General features: G+C 29.6%; 1 protein-coding gene and 1 long non-coding RNA gene across 2 annotated transcripts in view; one reads left to right on the top strand and one right to left on the bottom strand.

Annotated features, from left to right (window-relative positions):
* The window catches only part of LOC143062939 (uncharacterized), a 43,713-nt gene extending 27,369 nt beyond the window's left edge, over positions 1-16,344 (top strand). Inside the window, exons 35-48 of the mRNA XM_076234784.1 lie at positions 47-100; positions 488-541; positions 1,027-1,080; positions 1,493-1,546; positions 1,828-1,881; positions 2,465-2,536; positions 3,009-3,044; positions 7,745-7,789; positions 8,468-8,539; positions 10,775-10,928; positions 12,554-12,660; positions 13,757-13,828; positions 14,479-14,682; positions 15,479-16,344. Of these exons, the coding sequence (XP_076090899.1) occupies positions 47-100; positions 488-541; positions 1,027-1,080; positions 1,493-1,546; positions 1,828-1,881; positions 2,465-2,536; positions 3,009-3,044; positions 7,745-7,789; positions 8,468-8,539; positions 10,775-10,928; positions 12,554-12,660; positions 13,757-13,828; positions 14,479-14,682; positions 15,479-15,625 (1,179 nt within the window). The 3' untranslated portion in view covers positions 15,626-16,344. The remainder of the gene's footprint in view (positions 1-46; positions 101-487; positions 542-1,026; positions 1,081-1,492; positions 1,547-1,827; positions 1,882-2,464; positions 2,537-3,008; positions 3,045-7,744; positions 7,790-8,467; positions 8,540-10,774; positions 10,929-12,553; positions 12,661-13,756; positions 13,829-14,478; positions 14,683-15,478) is intronic.
* The window catches only part of LOC143062940 (uncharacterized), a 38,981-nt gene that overhangs the window by 21,564 nt on the left and 956 nt on the right, over positions 1-16,461 (bottom strand). The gene's annotated exons all lie outside the window — the stretch shown is intronic.

Below are 16,461 nucleotides of genomic sequence, written 5' to 3'. Positions count from 1 at the left end.
ACATATTTTCTACGTTGAGCTGTTCTATATTTGTTGATATTTTTAGGGACCAAATGGACCATTAGGAAATGATGGACCACAGGGAGAACGTGGAGAGAGGGTAAGTTGATTATTAGTTTAATGTATCTATAGTTATTACTTTCATGTACATGTCTTCTGAATATTATTTCATGTCTGCCTCTGAATTTGTTTTATTTCATGATGGCCCATGAATTTTTATTAAGTTCATGTAACCTTTGTGTTTTCAATGTTTATTTCTGTATTTTGTCAGTGACATGATCCAAATCCATTTTTATTATTTCATATTTTTTATTTTCACTTCTAATCAAAATGTGAATACTTCTAATCAAAATGTGAATAGAATAATATTTTAAAGAAATTTCATAATCTGAATTCATTTATTGTGTACTTCAATTATATTACATTGATGTTGTTCATTTGTATATTAGTCTCAATTTCAGTTAAAAATACAATTTTATTTTTTTAGGGACAAAATGGTGAATCTGGAGTTCCTGGAGCCCCAGGACAACAAGGATCAACAGTAAGCTCTTTAAAAAGATTATTAATAGCATCCCATGATAACACGGTTCAACAATAGGTTCTCTGAAAAGATTATAATCAATCAACTCATAAATGGACAAATTCAAAACCATTATACAAAATACTAGCCTCAGGGATCTGATCAAAATGATTTAAGCGCTAAACTGGCCAAAAGAATATATAGGGGACATTTTACCAGTACCCTGATATTGGTAACTTATTACATGGGATTTATTGCATCACTAATCTCTATGTTGGTATATGTATTTTCATTTACTCAAGGTTGGGGTATGAATAACTGAGCAGTTACTATGACTACATCCTGTTTCATATTAGTACCACATGAGAATTCAGCCTTTGCGATTTCCAAATAATTTAATTGTGTAAAAGTTCAGATGAAGATCAATTTTCTTTAAGGATAAAATACTATTCCTTTCCAATATGTCTTGAATTAAAATAATTGTCATTATTATATTTGTTGTGCAGGGACCATCAGGACCCGCTGGTGCCACTGGAGAATCCGGAAGACAAGGATCTAAGGTAAATGTTGTTATTCATCAGAGTCCAGACTCATTCATTGTTTAGTGCTAATATAGTCAGACCTGGTTGTTTCAAAAACTTGGATAACTTGAGGTAGTTTGTCAGACGTGTTCAAATTCAGAATGATGAAAAGCTAATGGTAGTTAACCCTCATATCTTGAAGTTTAAAGATTTAGTCTATTCATTTTTATCAAAGTTCAAAAAAGAACTAATCTTATCATTTTGTCATGAGTAAAATTATCAAGTCTTTTCATCTTGTCTAAAAAAAAAAAAAGATAAAGTGTGTTTTTGTGGATGTTGAAAATGGGATACAAAAAAAACGGTTGATAATACTTTAATAATGTATATTTTAAGGAGACAAAGGATGGCCAGGTATTTAACTATTATAATACTTTGATAATGTCTATTTTAGGGAGACAAAGGATGGCCCGGTATGCCAGGAGGACAAGGACTCCCAGGACCTCAGGTGAGTTAAGGATGAGGTTCTTTATGATAAAACATTTGGTACAAATTATAGCAGATAAGACATGGGGAAATATCATTAAAGAAAACCTTGTAGAAATGAACATTCAAGTTACTAAAATTGAAAGAATAACAATTCAAAGAATTATTTTTTAAGTTCATTTAACTAGACTATTCACTGAACCAGCAGACTGATATCATCAAAAACTTGATTAACTTTTGTGATAGATTTAAGTTTATATGTTTTGTTGATGAAAAATATTAAATCTCTTTTTGTGAATTTAGGGACCTGGAGGAGAAATTGGAACAAGTGGACCACCCGGACCCCCTGGACCATCAGTAAGTTTTATTAGAGTTCAGTTCAGTTTTGTTTCTTGTATGTTCTCCATTAATTGTGGAGCACTACCCATAGGTATAGTTGTAGCAACTCTATACACCTTAAATATAAGGACAAAGTGAAGTAAGAACTGAATATTTTTACAAATGAAGTTTGGAATTTAAAAGTTCAAATAATTTTGATTCTATTGGTTAGTTAAAGGTCTCTTACATTAACTTTTATTATGAAAAGATTATTTCATGTTAGAACAGGATTAAAGCATCCAAAGATGAATATTTTAACTTTAATTTTATGTTTTATATAAAGAGTGTGAATTGGATATTTCTTCATATGAACTCGAGTTATTTAATTTCAAGACAATAACATGATTAATTAATAGGAACTTGTTACAAAAAAAACTTAATTTTGTGATATTTAATCAGTCTGATGTACATGTGAGCCAAGGCTTCGTGTTGAAGACTGTTCTTTACCCTATAATGGTTTACTTTTACAAATTGTGACTGGGATGGAGAGTTGTCTCTTAGCACTCATACTACATCTTCTTATATCTATGTATATATAATATAGATACAATTTGTTTTTTAGGGAAGCCCAGGATCACGTGGAAACTCAGGAAGAGATGGAGAACCAGGACCACCAGGCCAACCAGGATCACCTGTAAGTTCTAATGAATTCAAATGTTACTACCGTATCTGGTTGTGTATAATCTGCAACTTATACCCAAATATGCAGTTTGTATATGGGATGCATATTATACACAACTGTAGATGGTTTTCTCTTTTCTACTTGTAAATATTTTTTTTTTTCCTTCATTATTGTATATTCTAGACATTTTTTTTTTTTTTTTTATGTTTATTTTATGTATTAATTACTTTAAGAATCAACTTTAACTAGACCAATTCTAATATTGTTTCTGTGTTTATAACTTAAAGATATGTTATCATCTTTGTATAGTTAAAAAGTTTAAAAAAAAACTACCATGAAATTATTTCCTTTTGATTTTAGAGATGCAAGATATACATTATTAAGTTTGGGATACAATTGTTCAATTAATTTTTTTAATTTAGAACATATAGTTAAGTAATTTATTTGAAATTTAATTATCAATCAAATCTTTCAAATTTTTCAGGGAGGCAGAGGACCACAAGGAGATGATGGACTTACTGTGAGTACCATTTAAATAGAATACTTGAAATTCTGAAAATTCTGCATGCATTCTTTATTGCTATTGTTAAACAACTAACATAAAAGTGAGAAAATGCCTCGTACAAATAATCAAATAAAAAGTGATTCAAGCTTTGGTTAGTTGGTCATTTGTTATGAATGATCAATGCTGAGATATCACAGTCATTGATGTTGGAATTATATATATGACATATAGAGATTAGAAGATAAAGTATGAGTGCTAATGAGATAAACTTGAGAATGGAAATGGGGACTGTGTCAATGAGACAACAACCCGACCAAAGAACAGAAAACAGCTGAAGGCCACCAATGGCTAGAAAATCAAGCACTGGAGAGAAACTATCCACCACAGACAAAATGACATACATTGAAGCATCTAAATATCACTGTAAAGCCTTCAACAATGAAAGTCATATTTCCATTAAAGACATAATAACTTATTTCATGCTCACAGTTTTTCCAACAAAGAATATTATCAACTTCAAAAAGATTGCTGTAACCTTAAAGGGAAAATTCGCGATTTTTTACTTATGGTTTAAATATGTTCATTATGACAAAATATATTTATTCACAAAGTTTTATCGCTATATGTCCAGTAATAAAGGAGAAATTCAACAATTAATGAAATTTTTTTAACTACTTCCTGTAGGTCGTGACGTTTTCTCCTGGTTTTTGCATGCCGGGATTTAAAATACAATCAGTAAAAGTCTTAGTTTTTAATGATATTTAAACGTAATCGTAAGCGCGCCGATGACTTATGGTTTATCTAATAAACATTCGATAATAAGAAGATAAGACGCACAGACGTGCAATTGTACACATTCATGAGATAAATTTTCTATGTTAAACGTATATATTCGAATTATTTTAGTAGACAACCAAAAAAGTTATAAATTTATTAATTAATGCATTTTCGGACTGATATATGAGGTGAACAAATTAAAGTACAATAATCTGTAAAGACAATATTATGTTGGTGTACTCTTATTGACCTTTTACTATCTCTGCTTTGACTAGATTTATACGATGTGTGTATTCACGGTTCTGTGGCAAATTGAATACTCTTAGATGGCTTGTTGAAAGGTAAATTGTTATTTGCACTTCGGTATTTAACAACGCCTCTAGGGCACACCTTGCCAGGTGTGACTGTCTATTCGGAGCAGTGGATTATAAAACAAGGGAGCATTCAATATACACATCTATAATACTAATTCAAGTTTCAAGTTTGTTACAAATAAAAATAGATCGCCGTGGAATTATTTAATTATATTTGCTGTATCATTTATTTCAATTCAAATAAATAAATTTACTAAGTAATAAAATTTAAACAATTTTCGGTTAAGACGGGAAACTTAATTCATGTGTCAGAATGAAATGAATAAGATATACACCTCTTGTCCTTGATGTATGTCTCATTAAAAAGGGGGAATTAGAAATAGCTTTACCAAAGCATTTTGATTTTCTTTATTAGGCAAATGTACGAGAACACTTACATTTAGACTTTTGAAAGTCATGTATTAATGTATATCTGAAACTATCTGAAGATAAGTAGATAAATCTACCGAAGCGGAGTATAATATGTACGAACAAAGAAAAATACTTTTGTTTTTAAATCTTTGCACATTCATGATTAATTATTGTTATCTATTACTCATTCAATTACTTAATTGGTACCTAAAATATGTCTACCGCTTGGCATTAAAACTCGGTGTAGTAGGAAGGGTTTTATTACATATACTAGATTATATTATTTGGATGAGGATTTGAGCTATCCTATAAAACACATTTATTAGTTAACTACATTCGAGCCCAAAGGATATTAACTTAAATGATTCAATTAACTTTACTCACATATTACTTATATTTCTATCTTATGATTTTTGCGTGCTTGTTTTTATAGAACAGTTTATATATGGTCCAAAAATTTATCATAAAATCATAAATAAAAATATCTTGTTCGGAGAATGATAGTACTATAACAGTGGTTCCAGTCAGTCAAAAGAGTCAGATTTTGACGAGTATGGTCATATTGGGTACGCACTAGAGCCAGGGTATACCGAAGAAGAGCTCCATAAAATGGAAGCTGCAGAAAGTTCCCGAAATCAAGATATCCTTAGCAACCATCGCTAGTTTTTAAAACACAGATTGGTGTTCGTGTACTAACTGCATACTTATGCCGTTATTAACGGAATGTCTATGTTGCCACTAATTTACTCTCTTTGATCGTAATATTGAATTGGGTGAATGCATAAGTAACAGCATCGATTTCATAACAGTTTGTCTGAACCCGGTTGTTCTTGAAACTAACTATATAAGTTTTTTTTTAAGTACAATCGTATTCATATTATACATGTTAAATGAATGAACAAATATTAAACCTATCTGTTTAATGTTTTCCGTCCATGTCTGCTCATCGCCAGAAATAAAGTTTGTCGCACGAAAAAATGGTGTTAATTCCAGAGTCAAAATTTAAAGAACTTATTTTCCATGTTTTCTGGTATTGTTCGAAAGAGAATTGACCTAACAGAAGAATTACTATCTTAGGCTGTCAGTAACACATGTAGAGTAGTGGGTCGTTGTTGGACATGCAAATCTTATAAAGTGTATCATCTGTTGAATTTGCAGGTCACTGAAAGGGGAAGTTCCATACGGAAGTAGGTTTTGAGATTGATTTTTTTTTATATCCAGTGACACATTTTACATGCGTATTCTTGAACGTTTGATACATCATTTACTCTCAAATTGCAAAAAACGAAAACTTCCACTTGTATTTATAGTATTTGTTGAAATAGTCCTCGTCTCACAACGTATAATACTCTATCTATTTGACCAACGATGTTCAAAAACAAAAGACAGCGAATTTTATGTCATCTTTCCCTATTTTTGAATGTAACTTATAAGGCTGTTCAACTGGCAAGAATACCGCCAGAGACATATATACATGTCTCTGATACCGCTAAAGCGAACAAGCAGTTTATTCTTTAAATTGCTATCATATCACGGCAAGAAAGAAAATAAATCCCGAAATTGATTTGAAACTTTAATACTCAATAGTTTTCCTAGAAAATACTCACACCCCTTTGGGATTATTAGTGTACGTCCAGTTGCATATATTTTACATGAATGTCGGAACAATTGTGATGATGACGAATTTCTTCCTTTATTCGAGAACAATCTAATTGATACATAAAACTGGGATTTTACTATGTTCATAACTTCGATGAACCAAAGCAAGATATATATCGACCTGTATTTAAATCAAACTGGTTCTCTTCTTCTTCTTCTTCTTCTTTTGGTATACAATATAGTCTGATACATGTATATATTTTAAATTGCACTATAGTTCCGTAACTTTCTATCCAGGCGTATAAGCCAACATCGACAAGTGCGTACATTTTTGAAATCAATATTTTTGGTATGTACCAGTCTGTCCTTGACAAATAATTGACAAATTACATTTTCCCAAATTAACCCTCGGAAAAAATATGTATATAGATTTTTATTTCTTCAAATCTTTTTTTTTTTTTTGTGGTATTTTTTATATTTTCATAAATAATATTCTTTACACCAGAAATGTTATTTATAAACAAGCGTACGAGTTAAATTATTGGCATCATATCACTTTCGGACACACAAGACAAAGATGTGTATTATACACCTGATAGTTCAAAATGGAAAGTTATAAGTCTGCCGTGTACACTGATCAATACCTACAGAAGTGAAACGATGCATGAACTTGCAAGCCCGACAGGAAATCGCTTGAATACCCGGACGTGTCACCTGAGTCCTCACACCCCTCACAATACCTTTGGGAGTAATACCTTTAGCCATGCTGGTGATCAGATGAGGAAAGATCCGAATTTATTTGAATAAAGTTTATTACTTTAAAGAATTATGAACGAATTAGATTTTTGAAAACAATTTTCACGGAACACTTATTTATTATTTGAACTGTGACTCTTTAACTAATTCCAATATTAACAGTTTAAAAATAACAGATATATAATAATGGTCATTTAAAAAAAAATAAGAACATTTTCCGTATCAAGTTTATAGTTAATCAGATAAAACAATCGTACGATTGACAAGATATCGACACGCAATTACGACTACATCGGTTACTGTAGTTTTGGTCCTTTGTGTTTTATAGACATATCGTGATTATAATCGTAGAAGATGACAAGATGGCGGAGCGTAGAAAATTGATACTCAAATTTTAAAATCGATGTTGATCTCTTATCTAGCGGAATAAAACTTTAATATCTATAAATTTGAACCTTTTTATACAGAATGGACATAATATCAATTTTTGATTTTTTTGCGAAGTTTCCCTTTAAGTTGCATAGCTAAAGTGAGTAATTCGTTTTTAACACCTAAACTTCTGTTTCAAACTTTAGTATAGTTCTGTTTAATGATTATGATCTACCGGAGGGATTCTACATCTACAGAAAACATCCTTCAGGTTTGCTTGATTTTCAGTGTTTAGAAAATCAAATACAGAAGAATTTTAGGAGCAGAAAAATCCAAAAGATTTAAAAAGATTATACAGATTTTGTGAAAATTAAAAATTTTGTGAAAATAGAAAAGATTTTAAAAAGACTCAAAATTTTGAAAGTTCCATTTGACTGTTGTGATGGTAGTGTTTAACTGTCTTTGAAACGGTCCTTTTTATGATTTAAGGGACCCCAAGGACCACAAGGACCAGCAGGACCTCCCGGACCACCTGTAAGTTTATATACTATTATAATATTATAATGAGGCTGTAACATTTTTGGAAAATTTTCAAACATAAGGTAACAATACCGAATTTCAGTATGGCAAATACAATCATATAATATTGAAATAAAAGAATTCATCAAAGATATACAGACTCTACCCATGAATTGAGTGTTTTTCAAATTTGAAATTGGAAGCTTACGGAGTGAAACCAAATTTCAGTATGGAAATTACAATCATTTGATATTGGAAAAAGAGAACTCATCATAGTTTTGCACAAAATTTAATGATAGAATCTGTTTCTCTAATAACTTTTAGGCAAAATGCAGGCAAACTTAAAAAAAATAAAATTCAAATGATCTGCAAAAAGATATGTTCTTTTGAAATATTTCATGTCATCGGACATGTTGATGTGTAATTTTGTGATGTCACAACAGGAAATTCAGAAGAAAACAAGACAAGTTTACGTCATAAAAGAATTTAAAAAAAATCACACGTTGATTAGATATAAATAATGAACCGTTCAGGTAAAGGATAAATCTGGCTAAGAACTAGAGAAATCAGGCTTATTGAAAACTCCTCAGTGCAGCATGAAAAAAAAGTAAAACATTAGGCAAAATAAAGAAGGAAGTTTGAAGCTAACTTAGGATTAGGTTTTTCATTTTATGCAATCTCTTATAATTGCAGGGTTATGCACCTGCCTGGCCTCAACAACCAACTTATGGAGGAGGCGGCCAGAAGGGACCAGATCCACTATATGTAAGTAAACATAATCTACAAAAGTTAAGGTGGTACATTACACTGCAGGGAGGTAACTCTGTAAAAATTAGCTGAACATTTTAATTTGTTCTATTGTTAAGGAAATATTAAGCTTCTCAATGATCAAAACAGGTGTTTGTCAAACTGCTAATTATCCAATTAATTTTTTCTTATAAAGCAATGTGATTCAAGTTGTTTGAAATTATATTTTTGTCAAAGAGTCAAAGTAAATTGTTTGTCAAAATTTTATGAAAATTAAATGAGCCAAATTATTTTTAACAGTAAATATCAGTGATCAAATAAAAGTAAGGGTGTTGGTATTTCTTGCATTAAGAGAAAGGAAATATATTGATGATTGTTCATTTTATAGGTCTTTTATACTTGCAAAAAATAGGGAATTTACAAACTACTACTGAGTGGTAATTACAGTGACTTGACTGATAGTGTTGCTATCCAACAATTGCAATTCATTCAAAATTTTGACCAAATTGCAATTTGTTTTATTAAACCAAATTGTTCAACTGGTCAGAAATTTGAACAAATTGTTCAGTCAAAATGTGAAAGTGCAAGGTGATAAAATAAATCATACTTACAATCCTATAAGACTTTAACTCCACTGTGTTGATGTTATTTTTAAATTAGTTTATCAATCTGTATAGTTATATATAGCTATTACCATACTAAAGGTGAACTGTTTTATTTGTAATTGCTATAAAAATGTCCAAACTAAGCTTTTATATAGTTTTTCTTTCAAAATGTATTCTATATTCATAAGAATCACACAGTATATGAATAAAAACATCATATTCAGTAAAATAATTTGTAAAATTGCAATATATTTGTAGGAAGGGGAGATAATCTTTTTTGGTTTCAAAAAGTCTTTATTCAAAAGAATAGTATTTTAGGTTATTTCCCAAAGGAAACTTATCAATAGCATATTGTTATTTCACATATAGTTTACTGAATATATGATGTATTATTTTAAATGATATATGATTCTTATAAATATAAAATCCTTTTCGAAAGAAAAACTATATAAAAGCTTAGTTTGGACATTTTTATAGCAATTCAAAATAAAATAGTTGACCTTTAGTATGGTAATGGCTATAATATAACATATATGATATAATATAATTATACCAATTGCAACTCATTCAAAATTTTGACCAAATTGCAATTTGTTTTATTAATCCAAATTGTTCAGCTGGTCAAAAATTTGAACAAATTGTTCAGTCAAAATGTGAAAGTGCAAGGTGATAAAATAAAATATACTTACAATCCTATAAGCCTTTAACTCCACTGTATTGATATATTATATCATATATGTTATATTATAGCCATTACCATACTAAAGGTCAACTATTTTATTTTGAATTGCTATAAAAATGTCCAAACTAAGCTTTTATGATCTTTTATATAGTTTTTCTTTCGAAAAGGATTTTGTATTTATAAGAATCATATATCATTTAAAATAATACATCATATATTCAGTAAACTATATGTGAAATAACAATATGCTATTGATAAGTTTCCTTGGGAAAATAACCTAAAATACTATTCTTTTGAATAAAGACTTTTTGAAACCAAAAAAGATTATCTCCCCTTCCTACAAATATATTGCAATTTTACAAATTATTTTACTGAATATGATGTTTTTATTCATATACTGTGTGATTCTTATGAATATAGAATACATTTTGAAAGAAAAACTATATAAAAGCTTAGTTTGGACATTTTTATAGCAATTACAAATAAAACAGTTCACCTTTAGTATGGTAATAGCTATATATACCTATACAGACTGATAAACCAATTTAAAAATAACATCAACACAGTGGAGTAAAGTCTTATAGGATTGTAAGTATGATTTATTTTATCACCTTGCACTTTCACATTTTGACTGAACAATTTGTTCAAATTTCTGACCAGTTGAACAATTTGGTTTAATAAAACAAATTGCAATTTGGTCAAAATTTTGAATGAATTGCAATTGTTGGATAGCAACACTATCAGTCAAGTCACTGTAAGACCTTCACTTCCTATAAGGGTCTTGCATCGTAGGTTAAATTACAGTGATAAAGAATGATAGTAATGAAGTTGTATCAAAATTTGTATAAAAATTGTTGAAATTCTTGTTTTTAAATTCAGGTTCAATGACAGTGAAAAAGAATGATAGTTATGAAGTTGTACCCAAATTTGTATAAAACTGTTGAAATTTTTGATTTTTCATTTTAGTACGGTGACGATCCAAAGGCTACTCCACAAGTAAACGAAGATTTGTCTAGAATTCAAGAGGCCCTCCTACGTACCAAAAAACCAAATGGCAAGAAACATAATCCAGGTGTCACCTGCAAAGATATTCTTCTCCAGAACCCAGACTCTGAAGATGGTAAGCTAAATACTGTCAATTCAGAAATTTCTAACATGTAAATTCAGAAATTATTGCGATGTATTTATTATTTCTTAAAATATGGCAGGCTTATAGTCGCAATAATTGAATTTCCCGCTTTTGAATATTTTATATAAATTAAACAGGATTTTTCTCAATATAGCAAAAAATTAAAATCTCATTTTTGTCTGAAATGACAAAATTGCAATAATAAATGCTCATAATAATATCTGAATTTACGGTACATAAGTTTAAACATATTTTATTGTCCAAAAAAGCATTGACAATAGGATTGTACATAACGAAAGAAAATTATAGAAAATATTGTTGTTTAAAAAAAAAAAAAAAAAAAAAATAGAAGAAAAAATATATATTAGATATATATATCTATAAATTAAAATTGATCAGGAGTTGTCTCCCATAGACCTAGAACTATCCTAAAGATTTATGTAATTTCTCCAGGTCACAGTGGCACCCATAACAACTATGTTTTGTCAATAACTTGGTTTATATCAGGTTAATTAGTGTAAATGTGTATTCATGTGGTTTTTTGTTTAATTGTACTTTAATCATTCTAATCATTTTCTGTGCTTTATTTTGTAATTCATTTGATTGTATAGCTCAAATTTTGGGCACCATGATTGGTTAATAAAATTATCTTACCTTATCTTATCTTATAACATATAACAAAGCTGTCAAGTCAAAACTGGAGGTTGAAATTTTTTTAGCTATACACAGCTACTTTTGCATAGGTACTATTTCTGTACTAAAAATCTGTAGTACTGGAAATTTACTTTTAATATTCAGTACTATTTTGTTACTTAATTATTGTAATATTTAGGTACCTTTTTTTTACAGTACTTAATTTGTACTTGAAATTTAGGTACTACAGACTTTTGGTTACTACCATTACATTTTCAGCATTTTGAAAGTTTTCCTATTTCAAATCACTTAAAATTATGATTTTCAAACATGGAATATTGTATAATTTCTGTACCAAAATATTTAGTCCAAATCAAGTACTGTAAAATGCAAGTACCTAAATATTACAATAATTTTAAAGTAAAGAAATAGTACTAAATATTAAAAGTAAATTTCCAGTACTACATATTTTTAGTACAGAAATAGTACCTATGCAAAAGTAGCTGTGTAGTTTGGGCCTCATTACTAGAGATTTTTACTTCTGCTGGAAAAATTTCATTAATGAAATTGTCAGCAAAGCGTCAGATTATATTTTATTTGACGGTTTATGGTTTATAATTGAAATCTCAGTTCATGAGAATATATTTACTTTAGTTAAAAAAATTTATCAAAAGATGTGCAAGAAATTACATGACATGATATTTTGCAAATAATTAAATATAATTAAATATTACATAAAAAGCATACACTTGTAGTGCTTCACAACAATAATTGCCTGTGATGTGGAATATTTTCTGCCTTCATCTACCACATTTATATGTGTGCTGATATATATATAAATGTGGAATTTTAAAATGACAAAAATTAAGATGAAGAAGGAATATATTTACAACTATTTTCATACTTTATATTTTATTAAATCAAGATGTATATTGTGAAGAAGGAATATTTTTTATGATTTTCATACTTTTTATTTTGTTAAGGATGGTATTATATTGATCCCAATGGTGGAACCTTCATTGATGCTGTTGAAGTTTACTGTAGGATGAAATTAGATGGAGAAACATGTATTCCAGCTTCACCTAAAACAGTGAGTTCTGTTTCCAACCTTCACAATATTGGTTATATGGCAAAGAATCTTTAAAAACATACAAAACACATGAATGATAATATTGGGATGGGGTCAGGAAGAGTCAATATATAAACACATGAATGATAATATTGGGATGGGGTCAGGAAGAGTCCATATATAAACACATGAATGATAATATTGGGATGGGGTCAGGAAGAGTCAATATATAAACACATGAATGATAATATTGGGATGGGGTCAGGAAGAGTCAATATATAAACACATGAATGATAATATTGGGATGGGGTCAGGAAGAGTCAATATATAAACACATGAATGATAATATTGGGATGAGGTCAGGAAGTGTCAATATATAAACACATGAATGATAATATTGGGATGAGGTCAGGAAGTGTCAATATATAAACACATGAATGATAATATTGGGATGGGGTCAGGATGAGTCCATATATAAACACATGAATGATAATATTGGGATGGGGTCAGGAAGAGTCAATATATAAACACATGAATGATAATATTGGGATGGGGTCAGGAAGAGTCAATATATAAACACATGAATGATAATATTGGGATGGGGTCAGGAAGAGTCAATATATAACATCTGACAATAATATGTTTGGTAATGTGACAACTATCCAACAGTGACAAAACGAGGTGGATTCAAGCAAATATAGGTCACTGTAACATCTTTAACAATGAGCAAATCCTGTTATGTCGGCTGTAAGAGGCCTTGATATAAAAATATGATACAATTCAAGCAAACAAACAAAAGAACAACAACTTGATTTATGACAAAACAACAAATAAATATAAAAAGACAGTAACCAATTATCAGAATTGACTCCTGACTTTGGACAGGAACATGTAGTTAGTAATGGGGATAAACAATTTTGTAAGTGATGAACCTCCCCTAACTTGGTACAGTGGTTAAAAGCATAACCAAAAATGATAATAAAAATTAGTTGGAAATAGCCAAATTGAAAAGAAGCACAAAAAAAAACTAACATACATATAATAAAGACACACGGTAGTTCAATCTTTTCATTGTATTTTCCCTAGTAATTTTGAAATGATGCTTTTTTATTTTTAGTTCGAAGAACAAAGATGGACCAAAGATACAAGAGCTCAATGGTTTGGAGGTGATATTCTAGGAAGTTCAGAGGTCAGTATGACAGACATTAGATCCAGTTATCAAATTTCTGAAATACAATGCCTAAATGGGGTTTCAATCTGTTCTGAAAAAAAAATCATAATATTATAAGTTAAAGAACTATGCATGTTTAGAATAAATTTTAAAATCTTTCCCAAAAACAATCTTTTTACCTATAGTCATAATCATAATGCTAATATAGATAATAACATGTTTTGTGAGTGCCAATGAGACAACTCACCATCCAAGTGTGTAAAATTCATACTTTCCCCTTTGGGCTATTCCAGAAAAAAATGTAGGGGGTTGGGGGGTTAATTGGAAGGCAGTTTTTGTCAGCACCCGCCACCCAGACAATTGTAATTGAGAATTATAGTGAATTATAGTGTGAAAAGTTGCTCTGATACCCATCACCCATGTATTATTAATATAATGTGCCTTCCAACCCCCCAATACATTTTTTTCTGGAATAGCCCTTACCTTAAATTGTTAAATTTTGAAGAAAAAAACCAATTTGATTGATAATGTCGAAAAATCTTTTTTCTGACTCTGACAAAAGAACATAACCTTGAAGTTAGATGGTTGCTTCCTCATGCTTTTGATATTTTTTATATATATATTGATAAAATTACAAACATGTTAATACCCTTTTTTATATTTGATAGTTTTCCTATAAAATAGAAGCTATCCAGATGAAGATGCTCCAGATGCACAGCTCAAGTGCAACACAAAGAATAACATACAAATGTCTGAACTCAGATCCTAAAGGTGCTGTTTTATTGTCCAGCGATTTTGATAAATTAGAAACAGCAGATAAAAAGCAGGACAGAAGCTCATCAGCAAGAGTAGACACCTTTGGTGATTGCAAGGTAAGTTTGCTAAATAATTTGGTTGTCTCTTTAGTAGTGTGTTCACTTCGAGTGCAGCAGGGTGTGGGGTCAATTCAAAGACTTCAAAATTGGTATTTCTGCTTCTTGGTTAAGCATGCAGCATTAAGAAGTCAAAGCAAAGACTGATCATTTCAGAGTCAAAATAATGTGTCTGGGTAGGGTGATTTATATGTCTATGGACTGTTACTTAGTAAACTGGACATTAAAATTCCTGCTCAGGGTGCCAATCTAGTACAAGGCATGTTGATATTCAAATTGCATTAACATGTTATTGTCCTAAATATATATGCTTTAATCATGTTAATATGAGTCTGGATGTCAAGCAGCCATCCATAATCATCTCAAAATAATTTCTAAATACAAGTTGAGATTAATTTTGCAATTATTCAAAAAATATATTTAAAATATTTGTTTTATTAATAAAATATTCATACCACAGTTGGATGATTTTATGAGCCCTTTTCGTCTCTTTTGGATTTACTTTAAATATAGATACATATACAATAGGAAGTCTTTCATACAGCCCCATAATGCTAAGTTTAATTTAATCTATTAAACCTTCTACCTATAGGATAAGTTAAGTAAAAAGAAATCCTTTTTTTTTCTCAGAATTTCTAACAATTTATATTACCAATTGGTTATTTGAACTACCAGATGTTTAACTGCTCTGAAGTACAAAACTACCTTTTTTTTATTACCATTTACTTCTTAACTTATCTTTAGTCAATTCATATTACATAAATATAAATAATATCATTTCTCTTTATAATTTCAGAAAAATAACCAATGGGGAGAGATGGTCTTCGATATAAAATCAGCAAGATCAGAAGTACTACCTATTTTGGACATAAAACTCAAAGATGTTGGACTTGAAAATCAAGAATTTTCTTTAAGCATAGGAGAAGTGTGTTTTAATACATAAATAAATGACAGAATACAATTTTATAGTTTAATAATAAATTAGCTTGAAGTCATGGCAGTAATATTTATATGGCAACTTGGAATCATGGCAATGTATAAAGCAAAAGAAAGAAAATCGTGGCAGACATTAAATATGTACTGGTCCCTTGATCTTGGTTTAGGTCAGGAGACCAGTAAGATTATACATTAAGATCATCTATGAACGGGACCATAACATAATCATTTAAGTGTTTTTCTGAAGCTCTTCTATTACTAGTATAAATCATGGCACAGATAATAAAAAGTAATGGAAGATTTTCTGAGACACCATTAATGTATAAATTTGTAAAAATCATGGCAAGTATTTATTTTGTTTAAAATTCCATCATGGCAACTTGATAATGTGGATTACATTGCAGATATTGTGATGTGATAATTGTATGTAGGTTTCCCTTTCAATTCCGTCCAAATGTGTTTGTGAGGGAGAGAGAAATAGTGAATGTGTGCAATATTTTATTTTATAAAATTAAATTGTATTTTTAATTGTTTATATGTGTAAGTCTTTCTCAATATGTAATATTTTTTTTTACATATAGGAAATTTGACTGTGAACTACATCAAAGCTCATATTTTATAACGAAAAATCAAGTCATGCATAAATACTTAAAGAACTGTGGGTTTAATGTGTATTCTTTTTTTTAATATGATTACATGTTTTTTTTTTATACAAACAGGAACGTTCTCTCAAGGAACTCATTTTTTATATGTTTTACAGCATCGTTTTATTGCTTTATTGATAATACAGTCTATGGAATAAAATTTCATAAAATTATTTGTATATGTCTTATATATAACAAA

The sequence above is a fragment of the Mytilus galloprovincialis genome, chromosome 2, assembly GCF_965363235.1.
Source record: "Mytilus galloprovincialis chromosome 2, xbMytGall1.hap1.1, whole genome shotgun sequence".
Lineage (NCBI taxonomy): Eukaryota > Metazoa > Mollusca > Bivalvia > Mytilida > Mytilidae > Mytilus > Mytilus galloprovincialis.
Note: the sequence above shows the minus strand (reverse complement) of the source record. Positions and strands in the feature narration are given on the sequence as shown.